General features: G+C 40.2%; 1 protein-coding gene across 1 annotated transcript in view; it reads left to right on the top strand.

The window, feature by feature from the left end:
- Positions 1 to 1,398: 1,398 nt before the first annotated feature.
- Positions 1,399 to 26,597, top strand: part of grxcr2 (glutaredoxin and cysteine rich domain containing 2) — a 49,662-nt gene continuing 24,463 nt past the window's right edge. The window contains exons 1-5 of the mRNA XM_008287977.1: positions 1,399 to 1,442; positions 1,690 to 1,706; positions 3,962 to 4,098; positions 18,131 to 18,160; positions 19,454 to 19,460. Coding sequence (XP_008286199.1) covers positions 1,399 to 1,442; positions 1,690 to 1,706; positions 3,962 to 4,098; positions 18,131 to 18,160; positions 19,454 to 19,460 — 235 coding nt within the window. The remainder of the gene's footprint in view (positions 1,443 to 1,689; positions 1,707 to 3,961; positions 4,099 to 18,130; positions 18,161 to 19,453; positions 19,461 to 26,597) is intronic.

A 26,597-nucleotide genomic window follows, 5' to 3' on the forward strand; every position in this document is an offset into this window, starting at 1 on the left:
GTGCTAAATGTAGCGGAGGTGGTGGAGATGAGTGTGCAGACACCTTGATGACTTGGATGTGGGATATGCAATGGAGGTGGAATTGCTAATAAACTCCTTCAGTTGACTGAATAAGTAAAATATTTCTCACATGTTCGTACTATTTTCGATCTGAAGGGAAAAATCCTCATTCGCTCTCTTGAACAGTGTAAGCTAAAAATTTAAAAATGAAACCATCAGCTGGCTAACTTGGCTTTGTGAAAACACAGTAAATGGCAACAACAAAAGACTACCAGCACCTCTAAAGCTCGTTAATGCATTATATTTGGTTTAATAAGTGCAAAAGTGGAAGTACAAACCAAAATAAATGATGCAGTTATGTGCTGAGCTACTTCTTTGTCAGAATGTGTAATGTCCCGCTTGTTGCCGAGCAAGCACCCATAAAAATAATCACATAGTTAAGTAGCCTAAAAATAAATGTTTATTTCCTTCCTTTAACTTGAAGGTAGAACAATATTTTTAGACTCTTGTGGTGTGATAAAAAAAGAAGGCTTGTTAAAGGGAAAGAAGGTTAAATCCTGAGGCCTTTCAGTGTGGCCTAAATGTCACATTACCTGCTTCAAGGCAATGATTCATGAAGTTTTAAGTCTTGAATGCATCTTATGTATGTGGACGATGGAACAATATTTTTTGTTTTTGCACACAATGGACTGTTTCAGTTCTGCTCCAGGGAGTGTGCTCGTCCTGTGTCTGTGGTTTTGGGAGAAACACTATTAGTCAAACTGCCAATAATTATATCGGAATCTGTTTTTCAGGAAAGTATCACATTTACACTCCAAACATCCAATCATCCTGGAAACTTTCTAAACCAAATTTAAAAAAAGTCAACTTTTCATGTAGCTGTATTTGTGCAACCTGACTGAGCCTCCAAACCTGTGGTAGTTTAGCTACGTGTCCTTCCACCACGTAGCTCCCCTCACTTCTCAGTTTCCTATTCTCGCATGTACAATATATCAATCTATATTTAAAAGTCAGTGTCAGCAGACAGGAAGTGCTCACCCTACACATAAACCACAGGTGATTTGTTGCCTATAAAATACATCTCCCAGCTCTTGACTGTGCGAGTCGGTGTTTCTGCCTTCAGGTAAGTGTATCATCTTTTTAGATAAATGTTGATAGAAACTATTAAAGTCTTTGAATGTTGTGGGTCAAACAAACCAATAGATTAGATTTCTTGTGTTGGAGCTTGTGCTTCACAATTTCACAAATGTAAATAATTTGCGTTTAATTTATAAAATCCGATGTTTCAGATATGCAAATATTCTATCATTTTTGCAAGATTTTGCATAATCTTCTCACCTGCTGGTGTGATTGTATCAAGTGTATGAATGCATCCATGCTGTTTTATGCCTGACAAAAATGTCCATGCACCCTGATGTGTATCTGCCCTGTCTGCATTTGCGGTATTAGCGGGGTGCACAGTCAAGTCTCAGACAGAAGACAACTACAAGACTTATCTCTGTCACACAGCTTCTGGCCGAGCCATCTGACTGCTGGTTTATCTGCTCCGACACACACCCTCTCACTGGGAAAGTGTCACTCCGCCCCGTCCTCCCCCTCCTCATTCCTGCTGACTCCCTGCTCACTCTCCTCTCTCGCCTCCTCGTCTCACCCATCTCTGGATGCCAGTAGCTCCTAGTCATGGAGGAGACAACAGTCACACACCAGTAAGTGTCTTCTTTTGTGTGTCCCTAGCAGTGCACATTGTTGTCACACTGAACACAATAGAATTACAGGCAACAGCTCTTTTATCTTCCTTATTATGCTGCTGTGTGTATTCTTTTATTATATATGACAGTACAAAAGAAGCAGGGGGCATTTTTAAAACTATTCTCTCTGCAACTCCTGTGTTTGCACTTCTTGCTATATCAATTGTTAAAATTTTTACAATTTGCCTTCACTGCGATTTTCTGTGTATGAATTAACGAAATGAATTAAATTCCTGCTTACAGGGAAGATAAATGGAGACAAATTTGCAAATTTTACACTGATTCTGCTGCAGTTGAGCAGCAGTAGAAGTTTAGAAGCTCGACAAGCAGTGGTGGACCTCTCTACCCCCTATCTAAAGATAGATTTATTAAAAAAATAAAATAAAATCTAATTTCAGACCACGGCTTTCAGACACTGAAGCCTCAGCATCAGCATTTCAAGAGGAGGAAGTGGGGGGCTTCACCACAGGAAGTGAAGATAACCGGAGGTCAGATGAAGTTTCTGTAGCGATGGACCCGGTGCTCACGCAGCCCGGCCTCGGCGTCACTACGACGACCATCACCACCATCACACAGACGGGAGGAGACTGGAGCACGGGCCTGTTTGATGTCTGTGGAGACAAGACGACATGTAACATGCACACACAGCCGGATCCTGTATTCTCACATCTCTCTCATGTGCAAGTCACAACTTCATGACTCCTACTCTTTCTGCATTGTGGTCCAAATAATTACTCAGATGCCATTTTCCCATAAACAAGAAGCAAGATTTTTGAATCCTCGACAATAGACAAGTTGATTTTCAAAGGTTTAATGTTTTTTTTTTCAAAAACATGAAACACCTCGTTCCAAACTATTACACAGAACGCAGTTTGAAAATATTGAATTTTCCACAATGAATCCAAAGCAGACCAAGACAATCTTTGTTACTTGTTGTGATGTTACAACTTGAAATGACATGCAGTTCAGAGAAACATTTCTTTACAGAACAAGCTACCTATTAAAATACAAGCTCTTCTTTGATATCACGGCTACCTCTGTTATCAATTGACCTTGTGGATCCATGTATGGTTTCTTTCCTTAGTACATCTGAGGATTTCAGTATTCCCTTGCTGTTTTGAGGTACACTGCTGCTCACCCTCATAGATCTTCACTTTTTAAGGATGTTCCACAGGTTCTCGCTAAGGTTGAGGTCAGGAAAAAAAAAAACATTGTTTCTTTCCCTCTACTTTTATTCTCATAGCAACCATGGGGTCAGTGATGTTTTATGAAGCACAGAATGGTGAAGACTTGAAAATATTGTAATTCTGGAAGCTACTGTTCTTTTTATACCATGGCTGAAAATGGTCAGTATAAAATATCTTCTGGAGGTCATATTGACACACTCAAGGATCCTACAGGGATCTGCCATTTCATTCCCAGATCATCACTCAGCCACCTCCTTGATAACTTGATGGAGCTAGATGACCGTTCACCGACCATCCAGAACTCCATCCATCTCAACCAACCAGCTGAGCAAAGCATTTGTCTGTGAACTATTCCTCACGTATTTCAGAAGCCACTGCAGATGTTTCTCTTACTAAACTGAGACACCAGTAATCTGAAATACTAATTTGCTTCACAACACTGGCTTTTTTTCCCCCTCTTCTTTTTATGATTTTTATTTTTTTTATAGCTGCTCTTTTAAGTCTGTTAATTTGTCTTGTGCAAACTTTTGTGAGCAGCCTTTATCTGTTCAATGAGCCACTCAGAAGTCTTTAAACAGTTCGAGGATCTCGCATCTGTTTTCACGAAATATCAATAATTCTCATTTCTCATGCAAAACAATGCACTGTTCCGCGCTTTTTATCTTCTCTTGTACAGCGTGAGAAGTGGGCCTTGTTGCTTCACCCTTAATTAAGATTGCTCAGCAAACTAGTTAACAACCTTGCTGGAGATTTATGCCAGTTATCTAAAAGATACGGGAAGTTAAAGAAGTACAAGTTTTCATTTTAAAGCTAAAAGCTAAATGCTGATTTAGCTGAAATGCCATTTGCATATAATTTTGAACACAAGGCTTAATATTTTTAATCTGTTGTTTTTTTTACAAAAGAAAATTAATGTAAGAACCAATAAATTATCCACATTTTTTTTCTTGGATTTTTGTCTGTTGCAGGCAAGCACTTAAATGTTACTCATGTACACATTTTGCTGCCCTGTGGCTGTGCTTGCAGGTCTTCTCGGGGCTCTGGTGCCGTGCTGTTTGGACCTGAGTTTAGCTCACCAGTACGGGGAGTGTCTGTGCATGCCTCTGCTACCAGGATCCACTTTTGCTATGCGAGTTGGGATCAGGGAGCGCTACAAGATACGGGTGAGTGCCTGTATTTGCATGCAAATAAATAGCCCTGGACACATGAAAAGGTAGACTTTTCAAAATGCTCACTGCTCTTTATGGCATTACAATAAAATAGAAACTATTAAATAAAGAGAATAAAAGTTCAGTGAAGTGATTTCTCAGGCAGTTTTAAGACTCCAACAGAGAAACAGTAGCTACCAGGGAAGTGGATAATCAATGCAATTCAATTGGTTCACTTTAAGTTGTTCAAAGGAACTTCTGTGTTCTGTGTGTTTCTGCATTGTTTTCGTCTGCATGTGTGCTTCTTCTACACGTGTTTGCACGTACGTGTGCACCTGCTTATTTATCCACAGGGAAGCGTGTGTGAGGACTGGACCACAGTGTATTGCTGCTACCCTCTGGCTGTGTGTCAGATGATAAGAGAGATGAAGCGGAGGATGAAGACTCAGACGTATCACGTGTCCACTGCACTCGAATGCTCCTGAAGAAACTGTAGACAGCAAACGAAGCCTGTCTCTTAAACAGTGCAACAGATATTGATGAGGACCAGCAGAGATTACTGCTATAAACTGCATCAAGAATCAATATTATGAGGCATGCCCCTGAGGATCCCCTAGACAATAAATTAGGTATGACCTACAGCACTCAAAAAAGAAAAGACTGGAAAGGACAGAGTTTGATTTATAGCATGAACAATGAGTTAAATTATAGCTGCAAGGTTCGAACAACAGAAGACAACCTTTAAACTGTGTCTGTTTTGAGGGAATATCTTGCATAAACCTGGAAACGGTTTTCTGCTTTTCTTACAAAAACCTTATCAGCTACATTTCAAGGTGTATGAGAAGATTTAGCAGTATTCACGTGATACAACACTTAATCGAACACCAGAAACGTTCAGAGCTCACTCAGCTTTGTGTTACTGTCAACATCTTTGGAAATACTCCAACCACTTAACCCTCCTATTACCTTCAAATTTACTGACATCTTTTATCCTTGGGTTCAGTTTGAGCCCAGCAATTTAAACCTCTAGAAAATATCATAATTAAAATTGCAACCCAAATTTATGTGTAAATAGCCCTTTAAAGAAAACAGAAAAAAATCTGTCAATGGCTTATTTAGACATGCTAAACATTGAATTGGGTCAAATTGATCCCAAAGATAATAGGAGGGTTAGACTCTCATCTAAATTGGTTGTTTTAATCAAAACACAGCTATCTCCAAATTCATGAAACCCAATTTGATACATATGGAATATTTCTGAAGAGTTTGTTTTAATGAGGCGTGTTATCTTTGTCAGATTTCCCCATGTGGAAGCTCAGCCAGTATTTACCACGCCATCAAATTTTGTTCCTACATATGTGACCCATCTAATGAAATCACTCGCATTGCGCCCGACTGTATTTGACAGCGATATGTTACCTACGTGTAGAAAACAACTAAATGGACCGATCTAAGTAATAAACCCAAAATCAATATTTTTATCACGTGTTAACATAATTCGGGCTGCATTTCGGATATAGTCCAAGGCGTTAATGTGACTGATTTCATGCAGATGGGTCACATATTTGAAACATCAGCCTCAGAAACAACCTCAGTCGATTTCTCTGACCCCAACGATATGACGTTGGAGCTGCTCAACACAATGACAATGTCGAAAAAACTCTGGGGCAACACATCCTTTCCAAAAGTAACACCCGCTGTTCAACTTCAAACGGGTGATTTTTGTTAGAAAGTGTTGTGAATCAGGTGTGAAATCCTGTGTGTGATTTGTGTGGATCGACTCCTCTAATTCTGTCTGGCATGCCAAAGGTCACCAGACGCATTAATGCGCTCAGTCTCCCTCAGACAAGAAGGAAAGACGAAGCGAGAAAACATAATGCTTCCTAGGCCTTGAGACACAGATTGAGCAACGATCACAGAGCCTTATTACTGCGGATGATGTCTACAAATCTCATCGTAATGTCACATGTGAAACTAAATCAGAGCAAAGCTGAAAAGGAAGGTAAATATCAGCGCCGCTTCATATTGACCTGACGAGTTGTTTGGTTTCTTAAGTAGCCGTAATTGCTTTAGAGAGTTTTAATTTAAAAAAAGTATGGGATGAAACAAGCGTGTGAGTCTATTTAGTATGCAGAACCACCTACCTGATTACCCAGCATGCAGGCCACAGTGATTACAGTCAACAGTTCAAGTACAGTTTGGTGATAATAAAGCCTATTTCCATACTTCTTTTATTCTTTTCTCCATATATTCCTTGATTCACCTCCGGGCGTTCAATCATAATCTCGATCCGGTCCTGATTGCTGTGGTTCCCTGGACCTGAAACGCCGACCAGAAAATGGCAAATATTATTTATACACAAAGCAGATGGGTTCTCAAAGGGCAAATATGTAATTTGTTAACTCGTACAGATGTGCTCTCCCACCTGGCGACTGCCTCCAACGAAACTGAGAAAGGGAGAAATTGGTTTGGTGTCAGAAAGGAGAGAGATGTGAATAATAAAATCCAATCATACATCACATAGACTCCACATTTCAGTGAGTTCGTTTGCTAAGTGTAAATAGATGTTTTTACATCCCTGCAGTTGTGAAGTGTACATTTCTTTTTTTTATTTCGTTGTTGTTTATTAGAAGTCCTTCACCTCAACTAACATCTCAATTAACAGCCAAAGAAATAAGAGTAATGAAATGATGCCTCCTATACATAAGCATTCCTCTTTCATAAGTACAGACAAATGAATTTGCATTATCGACCATGACTAACTTGGACTCAGAGGTCCATGCTATTCCAGCCTATAAATATGTCTGCCTGTAGAAGGCATGTAAAATATTGCTTTGAATTTAGGGGGGGAGGGGGGAAAGGGAGGTTTTGATGTCCCACTGTGGACATTGAGAATTCACACTCTTCACACAAGACCAAAGAACAGCCTCCATGTATCCGACTACATCAAAGAAACAAGAGCAAACAGGCAAACGTTTTGCAATTCCCGGCTGAAGTTGTAAATTTGTGCATATTTAAAATATCTTCACATTATTGTAGCCTGGAATATAACACACTGGTAGGACTACTTATTAATAAAATACCCAGCACAAGCTATCGTCCCACAGTATTGAAACAGCAGTTGCTCTTTTTTGAAAAGTAAAATACTTTAAGGTAAGTTTCATAACAGCCTCAACATAAACTCATCGTGGTAATAAAGCCACTGATAACTTATTTATGTCTCCATTAGGGTCATTTGTCAAATTCTCCTGCAGCTCCACTGCTCACTGCCTGCTGGGGGTTGTTAGTTAGCAGGACTTGCAACGAGCAAACCAGAATTCAAGCACTTTGGTTTTCCCTCCCTGTGCAACGACCATGTTGCTAATATTGTCAGCATCCATAGTTAGGTTGGTGAACTGGACAGTTACTTAAATCGAATACAGTCTCTGAACATCCTGCAGAATCTTTTATGCTTGATTCATCTTTGAATATGACTTCTGAAAGACTTCCTGTGGTGAAATCAAGTGTTTTACCTTGTTCACTTATCTACATGGGGGTTTCTTATTCGTCACACCGTGACTGAACTGAGCAGTCAGTGTGTTTGCTGAGGGTTTCCACCTTAAAAACTGTAGTAAAATATGTTCATACAAACCTAAGGAGTTTCCTGCATCATTATTTTTCAGAATCTGTTTCTGCATTGAACACGTATGACTGAGTTACGCCAATGCTGAGTAGTTTTGTTTGAGCAGAGTTATAAGTGAGCTGGTGTGCTCGTGCTGCAGCTAGCAGGGGAGGTGGGTGGAGAAAGAGGCGAGGACTTTATAGATCTGCATATATTCAAGGAAGCAACAGTGCAGAGTTACAGGGATTGTTTTAATGGAAAAAAACAACAACTTCCAAATCCATCCATTAGCTGTACACCGCTTAATCCTCACTAGGGTCGCAGGGGGGCTGGAGTCTATTCCAGCTGACTTAGGGTGAAGGCAGGGGACACCCTGGACAGGCAACCTTCTTGCTGCGAGGCAACAGTGCTACCCAACTGCGCCACCTTGCAGCCCAAAACTTCTAAACGTGAAACCAAATTTTTAAAGACTTTGTTCAATGACTAGAGAGTGACTTTAACTACTAACTTATATCAGCTTATTAGCTGTTCCTTCCAATGTAGTAGCTCTCACTATAAGGGACTTTTATTCTCCAAAGCACTATATTCTAGTTTAAAAGGTCAATTTACTCAAAAACATTTGCAATTATTTACCTCAGGTGTTATGTAGCCATGCATACAGTTTTAAAGCTAAGATTCTGGCCTTTTCACAAATAACGCATTTTGTTTCTCTCTCAATTAAACAAAGCATTCACTAATAGGTGCTTTTTTTCTTGTCTGCAGTGCGAGCAGGCTAAATAACAGAAGCACCACTCTGTATATTGCAATAAAGCTCAGCAGCACCACAAACTTCTTCCTCCAAAGTGACCATAAAGTTGGATCAATACCACTCTAAAACAGTTTCACCGAACACTGAATAATATAACCTTCACGAGGAAAGGATTAGTTTCAGTTAGGTGCACCTAAAAACTGGCGGTTCATCCTATGTTTTCAGATATTGTACGATTTATTGTTTGATGGAACACGATATCAAATAACATCAGCCTCACTTGAAGGGCTTACACTTAAACCTCAACAAGATTTACACCTTGCACCTTTCCTACACCACCAAATTCACTGACACAGCCCGGCCTTACGTCATTTCTACCAGACACACCTCCATGTCTGAGCCATTGGGGGGCAGTGTTGCCCCAGATCTGGGCACCGGCCTGTTTCCATTTTTTTTTTTTTGGGATTCTTACAGCTTCTCAGTGGGGGTGAAATCAGTCCTAAGTGCTGATGTGGGGTCAGAGTTGGGATTTCCACAGCAGCAGTAGAGGTCAGGATACGGAACGGTGAAGCTCTTCCTAAGTCAGCAGTCAGACAGGGACCATAAAATATCTCTGCTGATTTCCTTTCCTGCTGCTTCAGCACGAACACAACTATCCCCACAGATGCATCAGGTGTAGAGTACAGGCTGTTATCGACAACAGCCCCTCGGGGAGGCGTGTTTGTGTGTGGGCGGATGTGTAAGAGTGTGTGTTTGTGTGTGTGTGTGTGTGTGTGAAATTTGCAGATGTACCCAGAGAAGGTCTTGCCATGATTGCGAACTGTTACCCGTGCAGGAAAGCCAACAACACGTATTATTCAAAGCATAAATAAATCTTAGCATCTCCAGAAACAAAGGTAGAATGTTTATGCATTCACACACTACGTATCTGAAATATACCTTCATGCATTTTATTTCCTCTTTCCCTAATTTCTCCATCCCTCAAATCAGCAGACCTTCATTGTTGCATCCCCTCCTTCCTCTCAATAATCTCAATAATCTCCTCCAGTCACCTTCCCTTTGCTGCTCTATTTTATGTGTTTCTTCCTTCTGTTCCTGCAAAAAAAAAAAGAACAGAGAAGGATTGAGAGAAGGAAAGAGGTGTGGAGCGACCTGCTAAGCTGGAGCAGCCGTCCCCCTGGTGATAGTTCTATCCAGGACAACAAGCACCACCTGGGGTTTACATAACACACAAACACACACACACACGCATATTTCCTCATGCTCCGTCTCCTTATCACTTTCTCTCCGATACCCTTTTGTCAGAGGAATGATTTGACTTAAAAAAACCTCTGTCATACACGGGGATTATGTTACTGGAGATTTGCCTTCTTCTTGCAGTGTTTGTTTCACAGCAGGACTTTATTCTCTGCTGAAGAATTCATCCTTATATTCTTTGCATGACAAGAAAAGGCAGGATATACATGTATATATATATATATATATATTTTCCCCATGTAATAAGCTGTGCATCATTTCAGGTCATTAAACAGTGCCCGTTGCCAGAACTTCCTCCAGCATTAATTAATATAAACAAATATGGGCAATGTTTACAATTTTGTCATGGATCATGTTGAATTATATGGCTGAGCTTTAGAAAAATGAATGTTTTGAAAGCATTACACCAGCTGAGGATGAATTTAGTAACAACAACGCATTACTTATGTCTATATTTGCAAATTAGTAACAGTCACATATGGCACCTTGAGGTAAAGAATGGATTTCTAAAGCAGTTTATATAAGACCGAGCAGGAAAATGTAGGCGCAAAGTTAAATTTCAATTACAAGTGTGTGTCAGCTTTTAACCATATTTTACGTGTGAGCTGAAGCAATGCAAGACAAGCGCATGAGGTCGGAAGAGGTCAAATAGATTTTGAGGTTTGCAAGGAGTGCAGTCTCACAAACCGCAGCTCATGCTCCCCAGTCAGAAAAAACCCCAAAAACAAATGCCTTTTCAAAAGGATCAGGGCTTACAAGTCGCAAATAATAACCCAGAGGGATAACAAAAAGGAAAAAAAGGAAAGATAATCATCAGAACAATTTATCATTACCACAAAAGCACACCATCAAAAAGCACTGCTCAACATTTCTCATGCTCCAAGAAGAAAAAGAAATTGAAAAAAAAAGAAACACAATGGAGAGCGGCAAGACAATTCAGGGCCTCCTAGCGCAACTATGAGGACTGAATTCTTTTATTTCTGCAGCAGAAATGCCTCTCTGTTGAATCTAACGTCACTCACTCTTTTTTTCCCCCGTTTTTTCTAAGCACCCCTGAGAAGGGGCTCTTGCATAGCTCCTTTAATGCTCACAATCATGTCAGGATGCTGATTTATACACAGTACGGCTTGCTCTTTTTTTTCTTTTTTTTTGTAGAAGTGTAATTTTCTAACATTTTCACACTTTTCTTTGAGAACTTGTGGAGTTCCAGTACACAAATCCAAGTGCTTGCAATGTTAGTGTGTTTTTTTAAATCTTCCTCTTTCAAAAACTTGCATATTTTGATGTGAGCGTGGATTTTTAAAGTCATCGGTTCTTGGCAGTCGATCCCTCAGAGGCCTCTTCTCTACTGCAACCGTGTGGTCACCTTTTTGATTTCTCCCTGCAGACTTGGAGGACCCATATTGTGTGATGTCAGTACAGAGCACAAGTCTTTAACATCCAGCAGAAAAAAACCTTAGGGGATAAACACTCCCTTTGAAGGTGTCATGATGGCTTCTTTCTTGCGACAACTTCAAAGTGAATGTTTAGGTCTTTCCCTCAGTTTGCCAGCAGGACCTCTTGCCCAATTCACTGTGCAGTGAGGAATCTTAATACCAGTCACTTCCCACAGAGGCCCTTTGCTTACAAGGGTTCCTTCACACCTGAGGCCCCCCGTATGGGCCCCGTTCTTGGATCTGTCTAATCTCTGGACGGGAGGGGTGCAAACCTGAAGTCACAGGCGATGATAATGCAGTCTGATGATTCATCTATTTACCACTCTGCAGATTTACATTTCAAAAATATCTTCAGCACTCTCTGTGCTGTTAGCTGTCATATATCTGATTTGATCTGCATAATAATATAATAATAACTATGAGGTCACAGATGTAATCTCTCTGTAAAAGCCTTCTTTTTGTGTCATCCAAATGGACTGAAGTTGCCCTCAACTTAGAAAAGCAAACACCTTTATGCATAAAATAAGGGCTTTATTTACATTATAGTTTTTAAAAAGCAGTTCCATATGTTGGGAAATATGATCATTTTCCTTTTTGTAAAGTAGCTATGTCTTGGCAGACGGTGGCAGCTCTGTTTGTGTTTTGAATTAGTTTTCAGTCTTTATGCTAAGCTAAGCTCAATGTGTCATGACTCCATTTCAATACAGTACTTAACACATAGACACTGAGTGCTATGGGAGTGGTAATTAGGCAAATAAAGTTTTTCTTTTGTTTTCCACTTGTTGATCATCTCAATTTCATTATAATTTGTAATTTTTGTTGACTACGTAAGGAATTATTGAAGAATTTTCCTGTCGTTTCATATGTTGCATGCAGCAGGACGACAGTGAAACAACACAACATCTTTTCGACTGACTGCACTTGAATGGCAGCCTTTTCTTTACTTTTGTTATTTTGTAGTAGGAATTTTCAGTGCAGACAAGACCTTGTGTTGTCTCAGGGGATTTACATTATTCACTCTATTTACTGCTGGCTGATGTGACATAGAAGGCTAGATGGCAAGCAGGTCTGACAGAATGATGCTTCACTCTGAGCTCCGGGGGCTTGCGTTCAGTAGTATCTCAGTGCGGTCAGTGGGCAACAGTAGAAGACTGCTCGCTCGAAAAGGTCAAGTCTGCTGCATTTACTTTGATAAATAAACCTTTTACAATAATTATGCCATCACACGTAGGCCAGAGCCTACGCTGTGGAGAGGAGTATCTTAGTTAGTGGGCATGCAAGTCGGCACCGTGTTGGTGGGAATGAATGTCGAAAGAATTCTACAGCGTTGATGGGATTTGAAAGGAACTCAGGCTGTGCAGTTTGTTGAAAGATATCAAAAATTCTCAAAAGGCTGTGATTGATTTCCTCTGATAAAACACTAATAATTTATAACATGGATGTTTTCCTCTTGTCTCACCCACTTACCCAGGCTATGTAGTTATGTGCCTTTCACACTAACATGGAAACTAACATGCTAGTATTTATTCCACATTATCTTTTAGTGACATCACGATGTAATCTTGTAAAAAAATAAATATCATTTTTGTTCTTATACATAAATCTCTTGCATGAGACTCAAAGCTGAGCCTCTGCTTTGCCGTCGCTCATCATTATCCTTTGGGCTGAAAACGCGCCTACAGGCCGTTTTCAATCTGTCAGTCTTGCCACGTTTGTCGTCTTCTATATTTCTTGTAATGCAAATGGACCTAATATCATGTGGCCTATCAGGGCTCACTGGATACTGTATGTATGCATGTGTAGAATTCCTCATAGCTGACATGGAGTGAAGGGTTGTTACAGGCTTGCATGTGTTGCATAATGTTTTTTTATCTCTATGGCACACACGCTTCCACAGTCCTGCCATTGATGTAGGTGTTCTTTCATCTGCTGGCACCTCAAACCGCCGTATGTGTGCGGCTGTGTGTGTGTGTGTGTGTGTGTGTGCGTGATTACTACATGTCAGAGGGCTGCAGTGCGGAAAAATGTGTAGGTGTGCACGGTGAAGGCAAGTTGCAACGGTGCAGAGAGGAAGAGAGAGCGAGTGTGAATGAACTGAAGTCTTTGGGATTCATCTTCTCCATGCTCCTTTAAACTTCCTTCCCTTCCTCCGTCTTCCCCCCCATTCCTACCATGCTAGTCTTTGTATGAGATTGTTTCTCATCTTAACTACAAACATATCACCTGCTGTTGATTAAACTGCAAATGCCTCTGACTTATATTTGCAACTTCTGGTGTGATAATTGTATCAGCTTAATTAGCAATCTACACTGCAATAGCCCGCAACATGCATCTTAAATTGACCGATTATGCACATGAACACATTGAAAATTTGAGTGGCTTGTTTTGGTGATGTATTGCTGCTTCTCTAAATAACTGGCATATACAATCCATTGTCAGTCTGTCATTCACAGTGTATGTCACTCTGGATTAAAAATTATCAATAACTGAAAGCCTATTTTTTTAAATACTATATAGGCTATACATATTTATATATTAATGTGTCATATGCAAAATCTGGCACTTGTTATATCAAACAGGACTTCTTCTTCTTCTTTTTTTTTTTAAATTTTCTATCCTCTCACTCTGTACAATCAGTCAGGAATAGTTCAGAATTTTAGGAAATATGATTATCCAGTGTCTTGCTGACCGTTAGACTCGTGATCATGTTGGTGATTAGCCTAGCTTAGCATAAAGGGATCAAGCACGGATCTCGTCTGAATCTCTGAGAAGTCCAAAAGAAGCCTACTTACACCAACTTACAAGGCAAATACAACATTTAAGAGTAATGTGCATCCTCTGACTATAGAATTTATCCTTTTGACCAGCACATCTGTGCAGTATCATCTCATCAGGGACTTTTTATTTAGTATTTCAACTCAGCCAGGCTAACGATTTCCTTTTGTTTCTAATCAGTTTTTTCTAAGATAAGCTGACCTGCTCTTGGTTGCATAGCTTCATATATAAAATGGTCAGATATGAGATTATCTTATCTCTGCTGGAAACCAAAAAGAAAAAAGGTATCACCTTCTCTGCAGCAAACCTCCAACCTTAATCATCTTTGGGAATATTGAGCCTGCAAGTCTCTGAGTTGTTTCCGGTACCAATTATTTAAGTATTTCCAAGAAGATTTACAGTATTTAACATGGATTTCTTTAAAAAAAAAAAAAAGCAAAAGTGCCTCGTATTGCTTTTGTTGTTACTTGTGTTGAATAGCGTTGGGAAGTTCACCTGCGGTTCATTCTGCTTTCGGCTCACTTAATTTGAAGGCAGTTTTAAAGATCTAATTACTCACGATATGCATTGCAAACTAAATGAGGGAAAGTGGAAGCAGACAATGGCTGTGTTTACATGCACATAATAATCGGATTATCAGAGCAAGGTAGTGCTCCAATTAGGATGTTTACATGGGCAGACGGTTTCATTAATATTCCTCTTTCCACTCTACCCCTGCTGACTAATGGCTGAAGATGCACGTTCCATGTAAAGGTAAAATGTCAAAGTGTCATCTCAACATTCGACACTCAGACCTAATGATTCTCTCGTGGTGCCACACAGATAAAACCTTGTGACTGCACTCATGAATATTGCAACATTGAACTGTTGAGTGGTTTCAATGTTGCGGAATATGAGCAAAGATGTGTTTTCAGGCTAGACCACCACCACCACCCAGTTGAAGAACAGGACGTCAGTCTGTAGCCTTGAGAGTGTTAATAAATGATGAAGCAATCTAAGGGACAGAGTGAAATGTCCTAGCAAGCAGAACATCTTTCACAACATATTTCAGAAAATGCGGTTAACATTTTAATGAAGTCGTGTTTGAGTGAAGCCAAAATCACTCATTAATTATTAACTAATTGAAGTTCTGAATATGCTTCCTTCTGTTCTGTTTACCTTCGGCAGTGAGAGTCAGTGTTCAACCAGCCCATTCAAACATTCCCTGAGCTTCACGTTTGCTGATGTGGATTTTTCTGATCAAATATTCATACGGAGTGATGAAAACAGATTTACTGCTTCTTCGGGGATTTTATAAGAATTACCCTGAGATCAAGCTGCAGGCTTCCTTTTCTTGTTTTTTTTTTCTTTTCTTTTCTTTTTTGAAATAAGGTTTGTGGATTTGAATTTCCTGCGGGCCAACTGGAACATTAATCAATCAGCTTCCATGTCCAAACATCAAAAAAATTAATTAGCGAAAAAATGAAGCGAATATGCATGTTTATATATATTTATATACACAGACATACGCGCTAAAAAAGAAACGAGGATTGTGCCAAATGCGCCAGTTTTCAATAGAATAAAACATCAAAACAACAAGTAACTCTGTGGAGCTCATTAAGACGCACACGCACACATACAATTCAAAGACTTGTAATAAACTAAATATCAGAAGTGCCTTCTGTGTGACAGGTGTGTGCATACATACACATTAATGCTTGTGTGTGTGTGCGTTTGTTTGTGTGCTGCAGGACTACCTTTTTGCTTTCAATGTAAAGCTGTTCTGCACAGGCAACAATCTGTTTTGTGTTAAAATGTCCTTTAATAGCATTACACCTCTATAATATCTAAACCTGCTGAGAAGTCTGATGTTTCTATATCAACATAACTTAAACAAAAAAACGCCTCTTTCGCAAACAGAGAATATGTGAATGAATAACATTAGAAATATAAGAAAAAGCTACTAATCTGTGTGGGGTTAGGTTTTCTTCTTGCTGCCTACATATACTACTAAGCTGATTAATCCTTAAACAGATAACTTATATGGTTCTCTGCGTGAGTGACTTACAGGGAGGGAGAGAGAGGGAGAGAACTGAGCGATGAAAGCTGGTTTCCATCATTCAGCATGATAGCAGGAAACTAGCCTCTACCAGTAAATGGATTACCTTATCATAGGCCTCTAGATGAGTGTGTGTGTTTGCTTGTCACAGTTGTCATTTAGAGATATGACCGTAGGATTTTCCTCACAGGTTGGTGGGTTTAAAGCTTCTCTCATTCACCTGCTCATATCTCTTCTCCCTCCCTCAGTCAACCCAGACGCCTTAATACAGCTGTAAACTATACACCGTGTTCTTTAAGAGGTATTTACAGTGACTATATTTTTGAAAGATTGATTTGGTTTCGTAGCTGTTCCCGCAGAGATCGTGTCGTTTGGTAGAAAGTACTACCAATGGAAGCTGTTTTACAGTGAGGCTTGTAGAATGTAGTCAATCTCTGGTGAGTTGTGGTAAATATAATTTTTCATTCCTTTGAGTACTACAAAATAAATTCCACCCCCCCTTTGTGTTTTTACTGTAGAGGCAGAAATGTCAGAGATGGATATTGGAAAACTTTGCTAAATAAATACAAAACTATACTCATGACAAGAAATCAAAAACATATTCTGTATTTTCTTTTCTTTTAATTACACTGTACTTAGGCACTGCAGTGCTTGAAGCTAGATGTTAATGGAAGTGGGCTACTTTGCTCACGATGATGCTGACTTGCTAATAGCAGGTACTGTGATTGCCATGTTCACTATTTTCGATAATAATAATAATGTCAGCATAGGCTGGTCAAAATGTCAGTGGTATCACAGGTATATAGATGTACGCTATAGTACAGGACAAAATAAAACTTGGACTTGATGATGATAGTACAGGAACAGTCAAGGAATCGACAGAGTGATCACAATCCATCCGGTGGGAATGTGTGTGGGAACATTTCACGGCAATCCATCAAACTGAGATACAGTGCCTATAAAAAGAATCCCTTCTGGAAGTTCTCCCTTTAATTTCTTTTCAACATTGTTCATTGTCAATTTAATTTAGGATTTTCTGACAAGAATTTGCAAAAAATGTTTAAGTAAAAACAGATTTCCACAAAGTAAGGGTAGTTATTCAGAAATGCAAAATAAGTGATTGGATAAACACCCTTTAAGTCAATATTTAGTAGTTTTATCTTTGGCCATAACTATAGCACTGAGCCTGTGTAAACAGGTCTCAATCAGCCTTGCACGTCTGGGCACTGCACTTTTACCCCATTCTTCTTTGCAAAACTGCTCAACCTCTGTGAGGTTACACAAGAATCATGAGCAAACAGCCCTTTACAAGTCCAGCAACAAATTCTCAACTGGATTGAGGTCTGGGCTCTGACTCAGCCACTCCAGAACATTCACCCTGTTGTCCTTAAACTATCTCTTTGTCGCTTTGTCTGTTTGCCTTAGGTCATTGTCTTGCTGCAAAACAAATCTTCTCACAAGTCACAGTTCTCTTGTAGACTGCATCAGGTTGTCCTCCAGGATTTTATTCATTTCTTTTATTCAGTGTATTTATTTTACCCTCTACCACTACAAGCCTTTCAGGGCTTGCTGCCGAGAAACACCCCTACATTATGATGCTGCCACTGCCATGTTTTATGGTGGTAATGGTGTGTTGTGATGATGTGCAGTGTTTGGTGTCAACCAAACATAGCATCTAGTCTGATGACCAAAAAGCTTAATTTTGGTCTCATCAAACCCCAGAACCTTCTTCCAGTTGACTTCAGAGTCTTCTGGCAAACTCTAGTTGAGAAATAATATGAGCTTTTTTCAACATTTTTTTAAGGGTGAAGAACCAGCAGTTGCAGAACAGTTGTTGTATACGAAGTCTCTCCGATCTCAGAGGCTTGAACTCATTTAGAGGACTCATAGTTGTCTTGGTGGCCTCCCTTACTAGTCTCCTTTTTGCATATTCACACAGGTTTGAAGATGGTCTGCTCTATGCAGAGTTATGCATGTGCCATATTCCTTCCATTTATTAATAATAGATATAACTACACTCCAAGGGACACTGAATGACTTTTTCTTGTATTCACCTCTTGATTTATGCTTTTCAATAACCTTCTTGCAGAGTTGCTTGGAGAGGACTTTTGCTCTTATGGTGCAATTCGAGCATGGAGTACTGATTCACCAGTGACCGAACCCTCCACATACAGGTGTCTTTATACTATAAGCACTTGAGATGCATTCACAGCAGTCAGATGGTCTCTACTCCACTAATTGTGTGACACCAAACCCCTCTCCCTTGCCTGTCCTAAAGTCTTCCCACCAAGTCAGAATGGGTATACGCATCAACTTTAATTGTGCAAAAGCTGTCAATCTAAAAGTCACCAATGACAAATGGGATTCAAACCACATGAAAGTCTTGTACCATTGTTCCCCCAAACCTTTCATCCACTTCAGACTTTGTTGTTTTTTCCAATTTTCCCACCTGATGTGAGTAAAAAGCTCAGTAGTTGGCTGAAGTCTCATGTCAAAGACTAGAAAAAAACACTAAGCCAAGAGGAGGTGTGGAAGTCTAGTTACCTCTCAGACCAGTTGAATTACAACATGCTGAAAGGTTATTATAGCATTTTTTGCCCAATGATGCCAAAAAAAACCCAACTACCTTCCCCAGTTTTAATGAAGCTCAGTAGTATCTTTCAGCATCTTGGGACTGACCTGGATTAATCTCCCCTGCCAGTTTCATTTTCAAGTGAAGTGAGTGATGCTGATGAAAATGCTGGCCCTATCTATCCTGTCTCTGTGCTAGCTTAAAGTGGCCTACTTGCAAATTTTCAGCTATATATAGTTACTAATTGCAAAGACAGATTTCAATGTGCGTGTTCTACACCACTGCAGTGCGGTGTGCTGTGGACGTGCGTATGCATTATAGACTCTTCTTTTTGTTCATGATGGAAAACTTTGAAGAACTGATCTGACTCGTCCTGATTTGACACACCTCACCAGTCTTAGAAGATTGAAACAAATATTAAAGATAATGTGAGACTACTGAGGCCCTGATCTCCCTGTGTGAGACGTCTAATCAAAACATAGTCTGCAGAGTGTGAACAAGTATGGGAGACTATAAATAAACCAGAACCAAACTGTCTGTCTTTCTTCAAACACAGCCCGGGCTGGGATCGCGCAAGCGTGTCCAATCTAGAGTGCCTAGGCGATGCAAACATCTTTTGAGGATGACATGTCAGTCAAACGAACAGGAAAACAATGGAGAGCGATGAGGCATAGAGGAGACCGACTGGTTGAGGTGTCATTCAGTGCATAGAGGATATACACATATATACAAATATGCACAGACAGAAATGTGTATATTTACACCCATAAATGTACTTACACAAATGGTCACAAAGATTTTTTTATAATTTTACCCCGTTAGAGATGGTGAACTCTGAAGCTGTGCCTTCAATCATGCACACAGTTAAAAGGAATGATAACCGACTACGGAGACGCTGAAAGCAGCCTCAAGATGAACACAAAATTTTAAGGAAATGTAGAAGAGAGAGGGTGGAATATTTAGATAGGCAATCAGAGACCGTAAAGAAGCAAACCCACTTTCGAGAGAGATTAACTGCAAGAGATTGCCGCTGCAATGAGAAACAGTGAGTGAGGTACACAGAGGCAACAGGGATTCAATTACAGAGCATTGTTCTGACTCCCACTCTCAGGGACACCAGCAAACATCAGTCTGTCAGTGGCAACAGCAGGGTGGGAGGAGAGTGTGTGTCTGTGGGGGCAGTTTGTGCATATGTATGGAGGCAGCGCATTGTGCAATGTGTGTGCGCGGCATCTCAACGCGGGCGAAATATCTTGCCGTAACTTTGTCTGTGGTCGAGGAGAGTCTGGCCTTAGGCGAGCCCTGCAGAAAACAGGGAAATAAATGACAGGCTCCATCTCCCAGCGAACACCTACATCACTCATTCTTTCATTAGTATAGCTGAGAGCAGCGCAAGGATAGCGAGAGACAAAGGAAAGGACAGAACAGTGACAGGGGAGACCAAACGAAAACACAGGAAGAAAGACCGTGATAAAAATAGTGATGGAGGGGGGGTGGATGGGATGATGCCACTGATGCACTGGTGCACCTCAGAGTTTCATTGATTGTCTGAAAAGGAGGCAAAAGTTGACATTTCAAAGTTGACACCCGGTGGAACGATGTGCAAAAAAAAAAGAAACGTACCAGCAAAAATGGGAAAGTAAGAAAACAAGGAGAAGAGGCGAGGCAAAAAAAAAATGGGCTGGAAAAGCAAAATGACAGGCAACGTGTGTGGAGTTCCTTAGATCTCACACATGACAGACAGCGGGGTAAAAGCAGTAAGAGGAGAGCGTGTTTAAAGTATTGATATGTTTGCATTGCTGAGCTCGATGCCTCAGTGTTTCTTGTGATGAGACTGTGTTCTCCTCTTTGCTGTGCTACAAATTCCAAGCAGTGCCTCTTTTCCTTCTCACAACTTCTGTCTCATCGCAATGGGGAGTTATTCTAAAAATAAGGGGAGAGGTTACCTGACTAACTTGTGCTCTGAACACAGCAGTCGCCTTAAGACAAACTCAAGTTCGAGAGCACCACCAGACACCCAGTTCCTATTTCAATGGCGAAAGCAGATGATGGCGAGCGGTGAATGATGCACTGCTAGCAGCGTTTTTGAACTTCTCTGATTAGCAACATGCTGACTGCATGAAAGGCTGCTGCAGTGCTGTTATTTCAGCAGCTCAAACATTCTGCAAAGTACCATGAAATTAGATTAAATGTATGAATGAAATATGGGACACAGCTAGTTTTAAACTGGTGTTGGATGAATCTGCTCTCCCTTTTTTTCCTTTTTTTTTGTTGCTCAACTTTGCACAAACAGGTGTTGCTTTGATGTTTAAATGTCTAATTAGCTCTTGTGATTCATTCCACCCATATTTCAGCTAAAGCCCAGCAGGGTTGATTCCAGTATGTAAACATACTTATTGATATGTCTGGCCTGAGTGCACAACCTGCACTGCCCATGACAAATGTAGCCGAACGGAGAGAATGTGGCACCAAAGGGTTTGAGGTCTATTTTCCACTGGAGACAACCATGCCAGAATTATGGATTTTGCCCGGCGACTGCAAGGCATTTTAGACTAATGCTTCCATGAACTGCCCCATGCTGTAATTTATTACAGCGGAACCACCTTTTCCCCGTCACTGTGCCCTGGCAACGGCTATGGCTGAGAGAAGTATCCACAGACGGTGGGTGAAAAATGAGAAATAGGGGTGATAAAAGGTCAAGGAATCAGATAAAGTGGGGTAGAAGAGGGGATGATAAAAAGGGAGGCATGTGTTTAATATGTAATGTCTATCTTTATGTTGGCGCAGCGGAGTTACTATTCTGTTGGGGAACTTTGAAATGGCAGCGGGTGAATTAGAAAGTTAATTTTTAAACTTTGTTGACAGAGGAAAAGTTGTTTTAGCGTCAAAACAAGCTGACTGCAAAGCTGATTTATTTCAGTAAATTTGCTTAAAATACACGTGAATGTGCAGGCAGGTAATGGGAGCACCTTGTTTGGGTGTTGACAGCACGGCAAGGTCATTGAAATGGGCAGTAAAAATCAATACCCTCAAATAGTGCCTTTCAAAAACATCTGTCCTTGAGCAGTCTTATCTCTTCTCTTCCTCCTTGAACATGATCACAACCCTGCAGCAGTAACCCTGATTAGCCCTTTAGAAAGAAATCTGCATGGTTATAGCTGCCCAGACTGAAATTAAGCTGATGTCTAAAAGGGCGAGTTAGATGGTTATGTCGCGATGTTTGTTTTCTTGGGCGTGATAAAGCATTGTTATGTACAGTTATGGTGCTTTTTGTTTTTTTCTTTTCACCCTTGCAACTATTTGTGTGTTTTTTCGCCCCCCAAAATCTTGACATTTAGGAAAACAGACCAAAAAAAAGTACATAAATAAAAAATGCAAATCAGAGTTCATAGTGTTGCCATAATGGCATCCAGGATGAATTTGACTCTCATAACCTCAAGCAGTTTTGGGCTATTTTTTTGTTCCTGTCACATTTTTACTCATCGTGGGCTCATTTTTCACTGCAACATAAAGTCCTGCACCTCTGTGGAAGAAAAACAACAACAACAAAAATGTCTTTTGTGCAGTAAAACACAGTTATAATGCCATAAATGGTTAGGGGAAAAAATGCAAAGACGACAACTGAATTTCTTTGCTAATTTTTTTTACACAATTAAAAAAAACATCTGGAATCATTGTGTACAACATTTTTCCAGATGTCTCCAGGTGTTACCAATACTCCAGAAAATGGTAACTCTACATGTTACAGATGTTTTTCCTCTCTGCTCTGTATAAACACAACCTGCTGTTCAGCCTGGAAGTTCCTAAAGTTTGGGTTGTGTCACATTGCATAGTTGCACAAGGAATGCATATTTTATTCTTATTTTTTACTGAATCTGGTTCGTGCAAACGATTTTTTACGTAGACTATGCAGACGAGAGTGATTTTTAGGAAATAGCACAATTTTACTATTTACAATTTTTCTTTCACTACAAAATGTCATAGATGAGCAGTTCAAGGACAACTGTTTCTGTTTTTAGAGTGTCTGCCTCTGATAAATGGTTATAAATTAGTTGGGTTTTTTTTTTAAGATAACATCCCATTTAAACCTGCCAGCATGTTTTGAGGTTAATTAAAATCTGCACTAAGTCACAGCTCTTTGCTCAGGAGACTGAGATTTGTGTCTCTTATTGGACCATTATTTTCTTTCCACTTTGTTTCATTTTATTTGGTGACTTGCTGCTTAATTTGGTTTTAACTCACCATTTCATTAAACTTGGCAACCAAAACTAACTGGTTAACTTTCAGCACCAAAACTGCTTGCTTAGCGTTATTGAAAAATCATAGTTTGGGTTAAAAATACACAGTTTTAAAACATTAAGGATATGGTACAAGGCAATGTTTTCATTACCTGAAAAGAAGCAATAGTGGTGACACCAGCAAAGAACATGTGGTTCTGGACTCATGGGGCCTATTTCAGATGTTTACAGATTTTTATAGGTCCATTAGATCCCCATGTGCATTGAGAAATGATGCTAAAAGGCACCCACAGCTTCAAATGTGACACCAAGGGGTCCCGGTAAAGTGACTGTGTGACGACTAGCCTCAATACTTAGCAAGTGTGGTAGTAGTAAATACCTTTATAGCCTCAGAACAAATGTTTTTATAGTTTTCATGTGTCTTCAGGTATTGATTCAAGATATGGAGTCTAGTAAAGAATGGTTTTCTGCGTGACAGTTGTCTTTAATTCAAAAACAAGTCTTTTATCCTGCTGCTTGTTTCACTGCACTGTTCTGAATCCAGTGCTCGTACAGCATATGATGATTTATTTTATTGAAATTCAAATCTTACACTACAGAATTATCATTCCTATGAGGATTATTTTTTCACGTTGACAACAGGACACTATAGGAACAGGAATAGAAAAATGTAGCAAGAGAAACAGGGGAAATTAAGTTTTAGTGAAATGACAAGATGCAATGTATTATTTGTTTCAGCAGCCAAGGTCAGGAATATGACAAATTCTGGTGCAGAAACCTGTTTGCGGATAATGGCATAATCCATCACCTTTGGTTTTTCTCTCATACTAGTATATGGGACCATAACCTGGGAATGGTTTGGATGAAATAAACAGACAAGATCAGAATGTAGAGCACTTTTATACATTGAATTTGCCCACGGTGCTGCAGAAAAACTGCCTGACAGAAAATACATTTAAGCTACTTGATGAGTGATTTCAGCAGAGTAAAAACTGTATCTGAGTTACTTGTGTAGCCAGTTTGTAAGATTGTGTTCACTGCTTTAGCTAAAGGAAGAAAATCAAATATTGTGTTCATGCTTTACATTATAGCACACAAAATGCATTTGTTGTACTCACAAAATGGCCAATACCTACATAAGACTATGTATTCAAATATCCATCCATCCATTATCTATACACCACTTAATCCTCACTAGGGTCGCAGGGGGGCTGGAGTCTATCCCAGCTGACTTAGGGCGAAGGCATGGGACACCCTGGACAGGTCACCAGTCTATCGCAGAGCTACACTTAGAGACAGACAACCAAGCACACTCACATTCACACCTACGGACAATTTAGAATCACCAATTAACCTCAACATGTTTTTGGACTGTGTGGGAGAAAGCCAGAGAACCTGGAGAGAACCCACGCTACACGGGGAGAACATGCAAACTCCACGCAGAAAGATTCCGGTGCCCCCACCGGGACACGAACCGGCAACCTTCTTGCTGCGAGGCAACAGTGCTAACCAACTGCTCCACCCTGCAGCCCCCAAAGAGATCAATAAATTTCTATTCTATTCTATTCTATTCTATTCTAAATAGAGATGGGGAGCTTTTTTATACGTATATGGTGATATCATTCTGAAACTTCTGCCTGCCTAAGAGTAATAAAAAAAACAATCCTATCCTCCCTGAAGAAGAAAAGCTTCTCTGGGGTCAGTTGTTGAGGCTCTGGATTACTGATCAGAAGGTCAAAGGTTCAAGGCCCAGTGCTGCCAAGATGCCACTGATGGGACCTGGAGAGAAGCACTTGACCTCAGGGGCGACGCATCATAGCCGACTCTGACCCCAAACCTCCTAACAAGCTCGGAAAAAGGGAATTTCACTTTAATGTATTTGCGACAGTTAAAGGCTTCTTAAGATAAAAACACAACTTACTTACTACCACAGGCTGAATGTGTCCTGCAAAAATGAAAAAAATAAAAATAAAATAAAATAAAATAAAATAATATTGGATGATAGACTGAAAACATAATTTGCTTGATTACCACAGATTTCCCATGATAATATTTATACAAAGTCCAACCTTATAAGATTCTTCTTCCAAAGTCTTAAAACAGAATTATCTGGAATGGAAAGTGTGCCATGTTAACATTCTGGTAACTTGCCAGAGAGGAAACCATCTCAAGGCACTAATTTGCTTCAGACTGTACTGGAAACCTCGACAAATCAGTGTAAATTTGTAAATGTGAAAAATGGCCTTGTTGAACACAAACACTTTGTGCTCAGCATTGATGAAAGAGGTAATGAGAGCAGGGTCATTTGACATTTGATATAATTGTCTATTTCCTTTTACAACCACACTTTTGTGAAGCAGACAGCAAAAACTAGAAGAAAATTTCAAAAAGAAAATGGTGCAAAATGTTGTGTGTGTGCATTTTCTCGTGTGTGTTTGTTGAATTATTTTCTGGTTAAAGTGTCATTCTTGGAGTGATGGCAGGTGCAACGGGATGGGCAAAACTACTTATCAAGCAGGATGTGGATTTGGACTACAAATGGCTCTGTGAGTGCAGGAGGAAGTCATGACTTCACCGCTACTGAGTCTTGTTTGTTTTTCTGTCACTCTAATTGGGGTCCTGAACCTTCTGGAGGTGTTTGGAAAGCGACAGCCAGGAGAGGCCTGTTTGGATAAGAGGCTCATCCTTTGGCTGGGTCATGTCATGCAATTTTGCACAGTTAAATTCCTATAAAGAGAATGGAAAATAAATAAAAAGAAAAGAATGGGCCTGTTTTCACAGCAGGTTTTTTTTGTGTGTCACATCTCTCTGTCAGTTGTAAAAGGAGCTGAGAAAAACTGGACTTTCTGACAGGCACCTGGCGCACAGATTCTTTTGTTGCAAATCTGCAGGGAACCAGCACTACATTCTCGTGTCAACCATCCACAAACACCTGAGGGAAGCGGGACTGGAGGTGTTGACACAAGTCCTGCTGTACAATTTGCAGGACATGAGGCTGCAGAACCTTTGCACAACTACACACCAAAGCACCTGGATGGAAGACAGACTGTTTATGCACGGATACTATATTATTTTAAGCTGGGGACTTATCCTTTTTGTTGGCAACATATCACAGAATTCTGATGGAGATGTTGAAAAAGCCAAAGAGTAAATATAACCGCCTCCTTTCCAGTCTGGCTTATTCTGGAGTTCTGCCCCCGAGGGAAAAGGTGACGGCAGAGGGGCCAAAGGCGTTCTTCTGGAATGATCTGTCAATGCAAAGACAAAAAAAAAAGTAAAGAGTAAGGACATTTCTACATTTTGGCTGCTCTTCTTCCTCATCAACACCCTGAAGCAATGACAGCTGTGAAGGAGGAGGCAGATAAGGCTCTGAAAGTATCTGGGCAGGCAGTCATACACGGTGGCCCTGGGAATAACCTGATCTGTGACACGCTGCTGTAGAAGAAGCCTTCCCATTCAACATGCTCCAGGTTACAGAGGTGTCAATATGTGCCTGAGAGGTTCTTTGCCATCGCTGAGGTGAAGCCATTTGTTTTCCTCGTCTTTGTTTACTTTGAGGTGAAAAATCCTGATGAGGTGATGCTGGAAACTGATGCCAGCCAATTTTGCTTTGGAGGACTTTTGTCACCGACTGCCTTCTTGTCATGCAGTTATTCTGGATGCGCTATTTCTAACTCTCATGTTTTTTCAAACTAGCCACTCTCACCTGTTCTGCTTTCCCACCAGCACTATCACCTGACCTTTTCCTCATGTTCTCACCTGCATCTAATTCCCCATTTAGATCCCCAGTAGCTTCCATAGCATGCTTTTCTCTGCCTCCTTTTGACCTTCACTGAATCATGGACTTTG

This window comes from Stegastes partitus, unplaced genomic scaffold (genome assembly GCF_000690725.1).
Source record: "Stegastes partitus isolate 25-593 unplaced genomic scaffold, Stegastes_partitus-1.0.2 Scaffold532, whole genome shotgun sequence".
In the NCBI taxonomy this organism is placed as follows: domain Eukaryota; kingdom Metazoa; phylum Chordata; class Actinopteri; family Pomacentridae; genus Stegastes; species Stegastes partitus.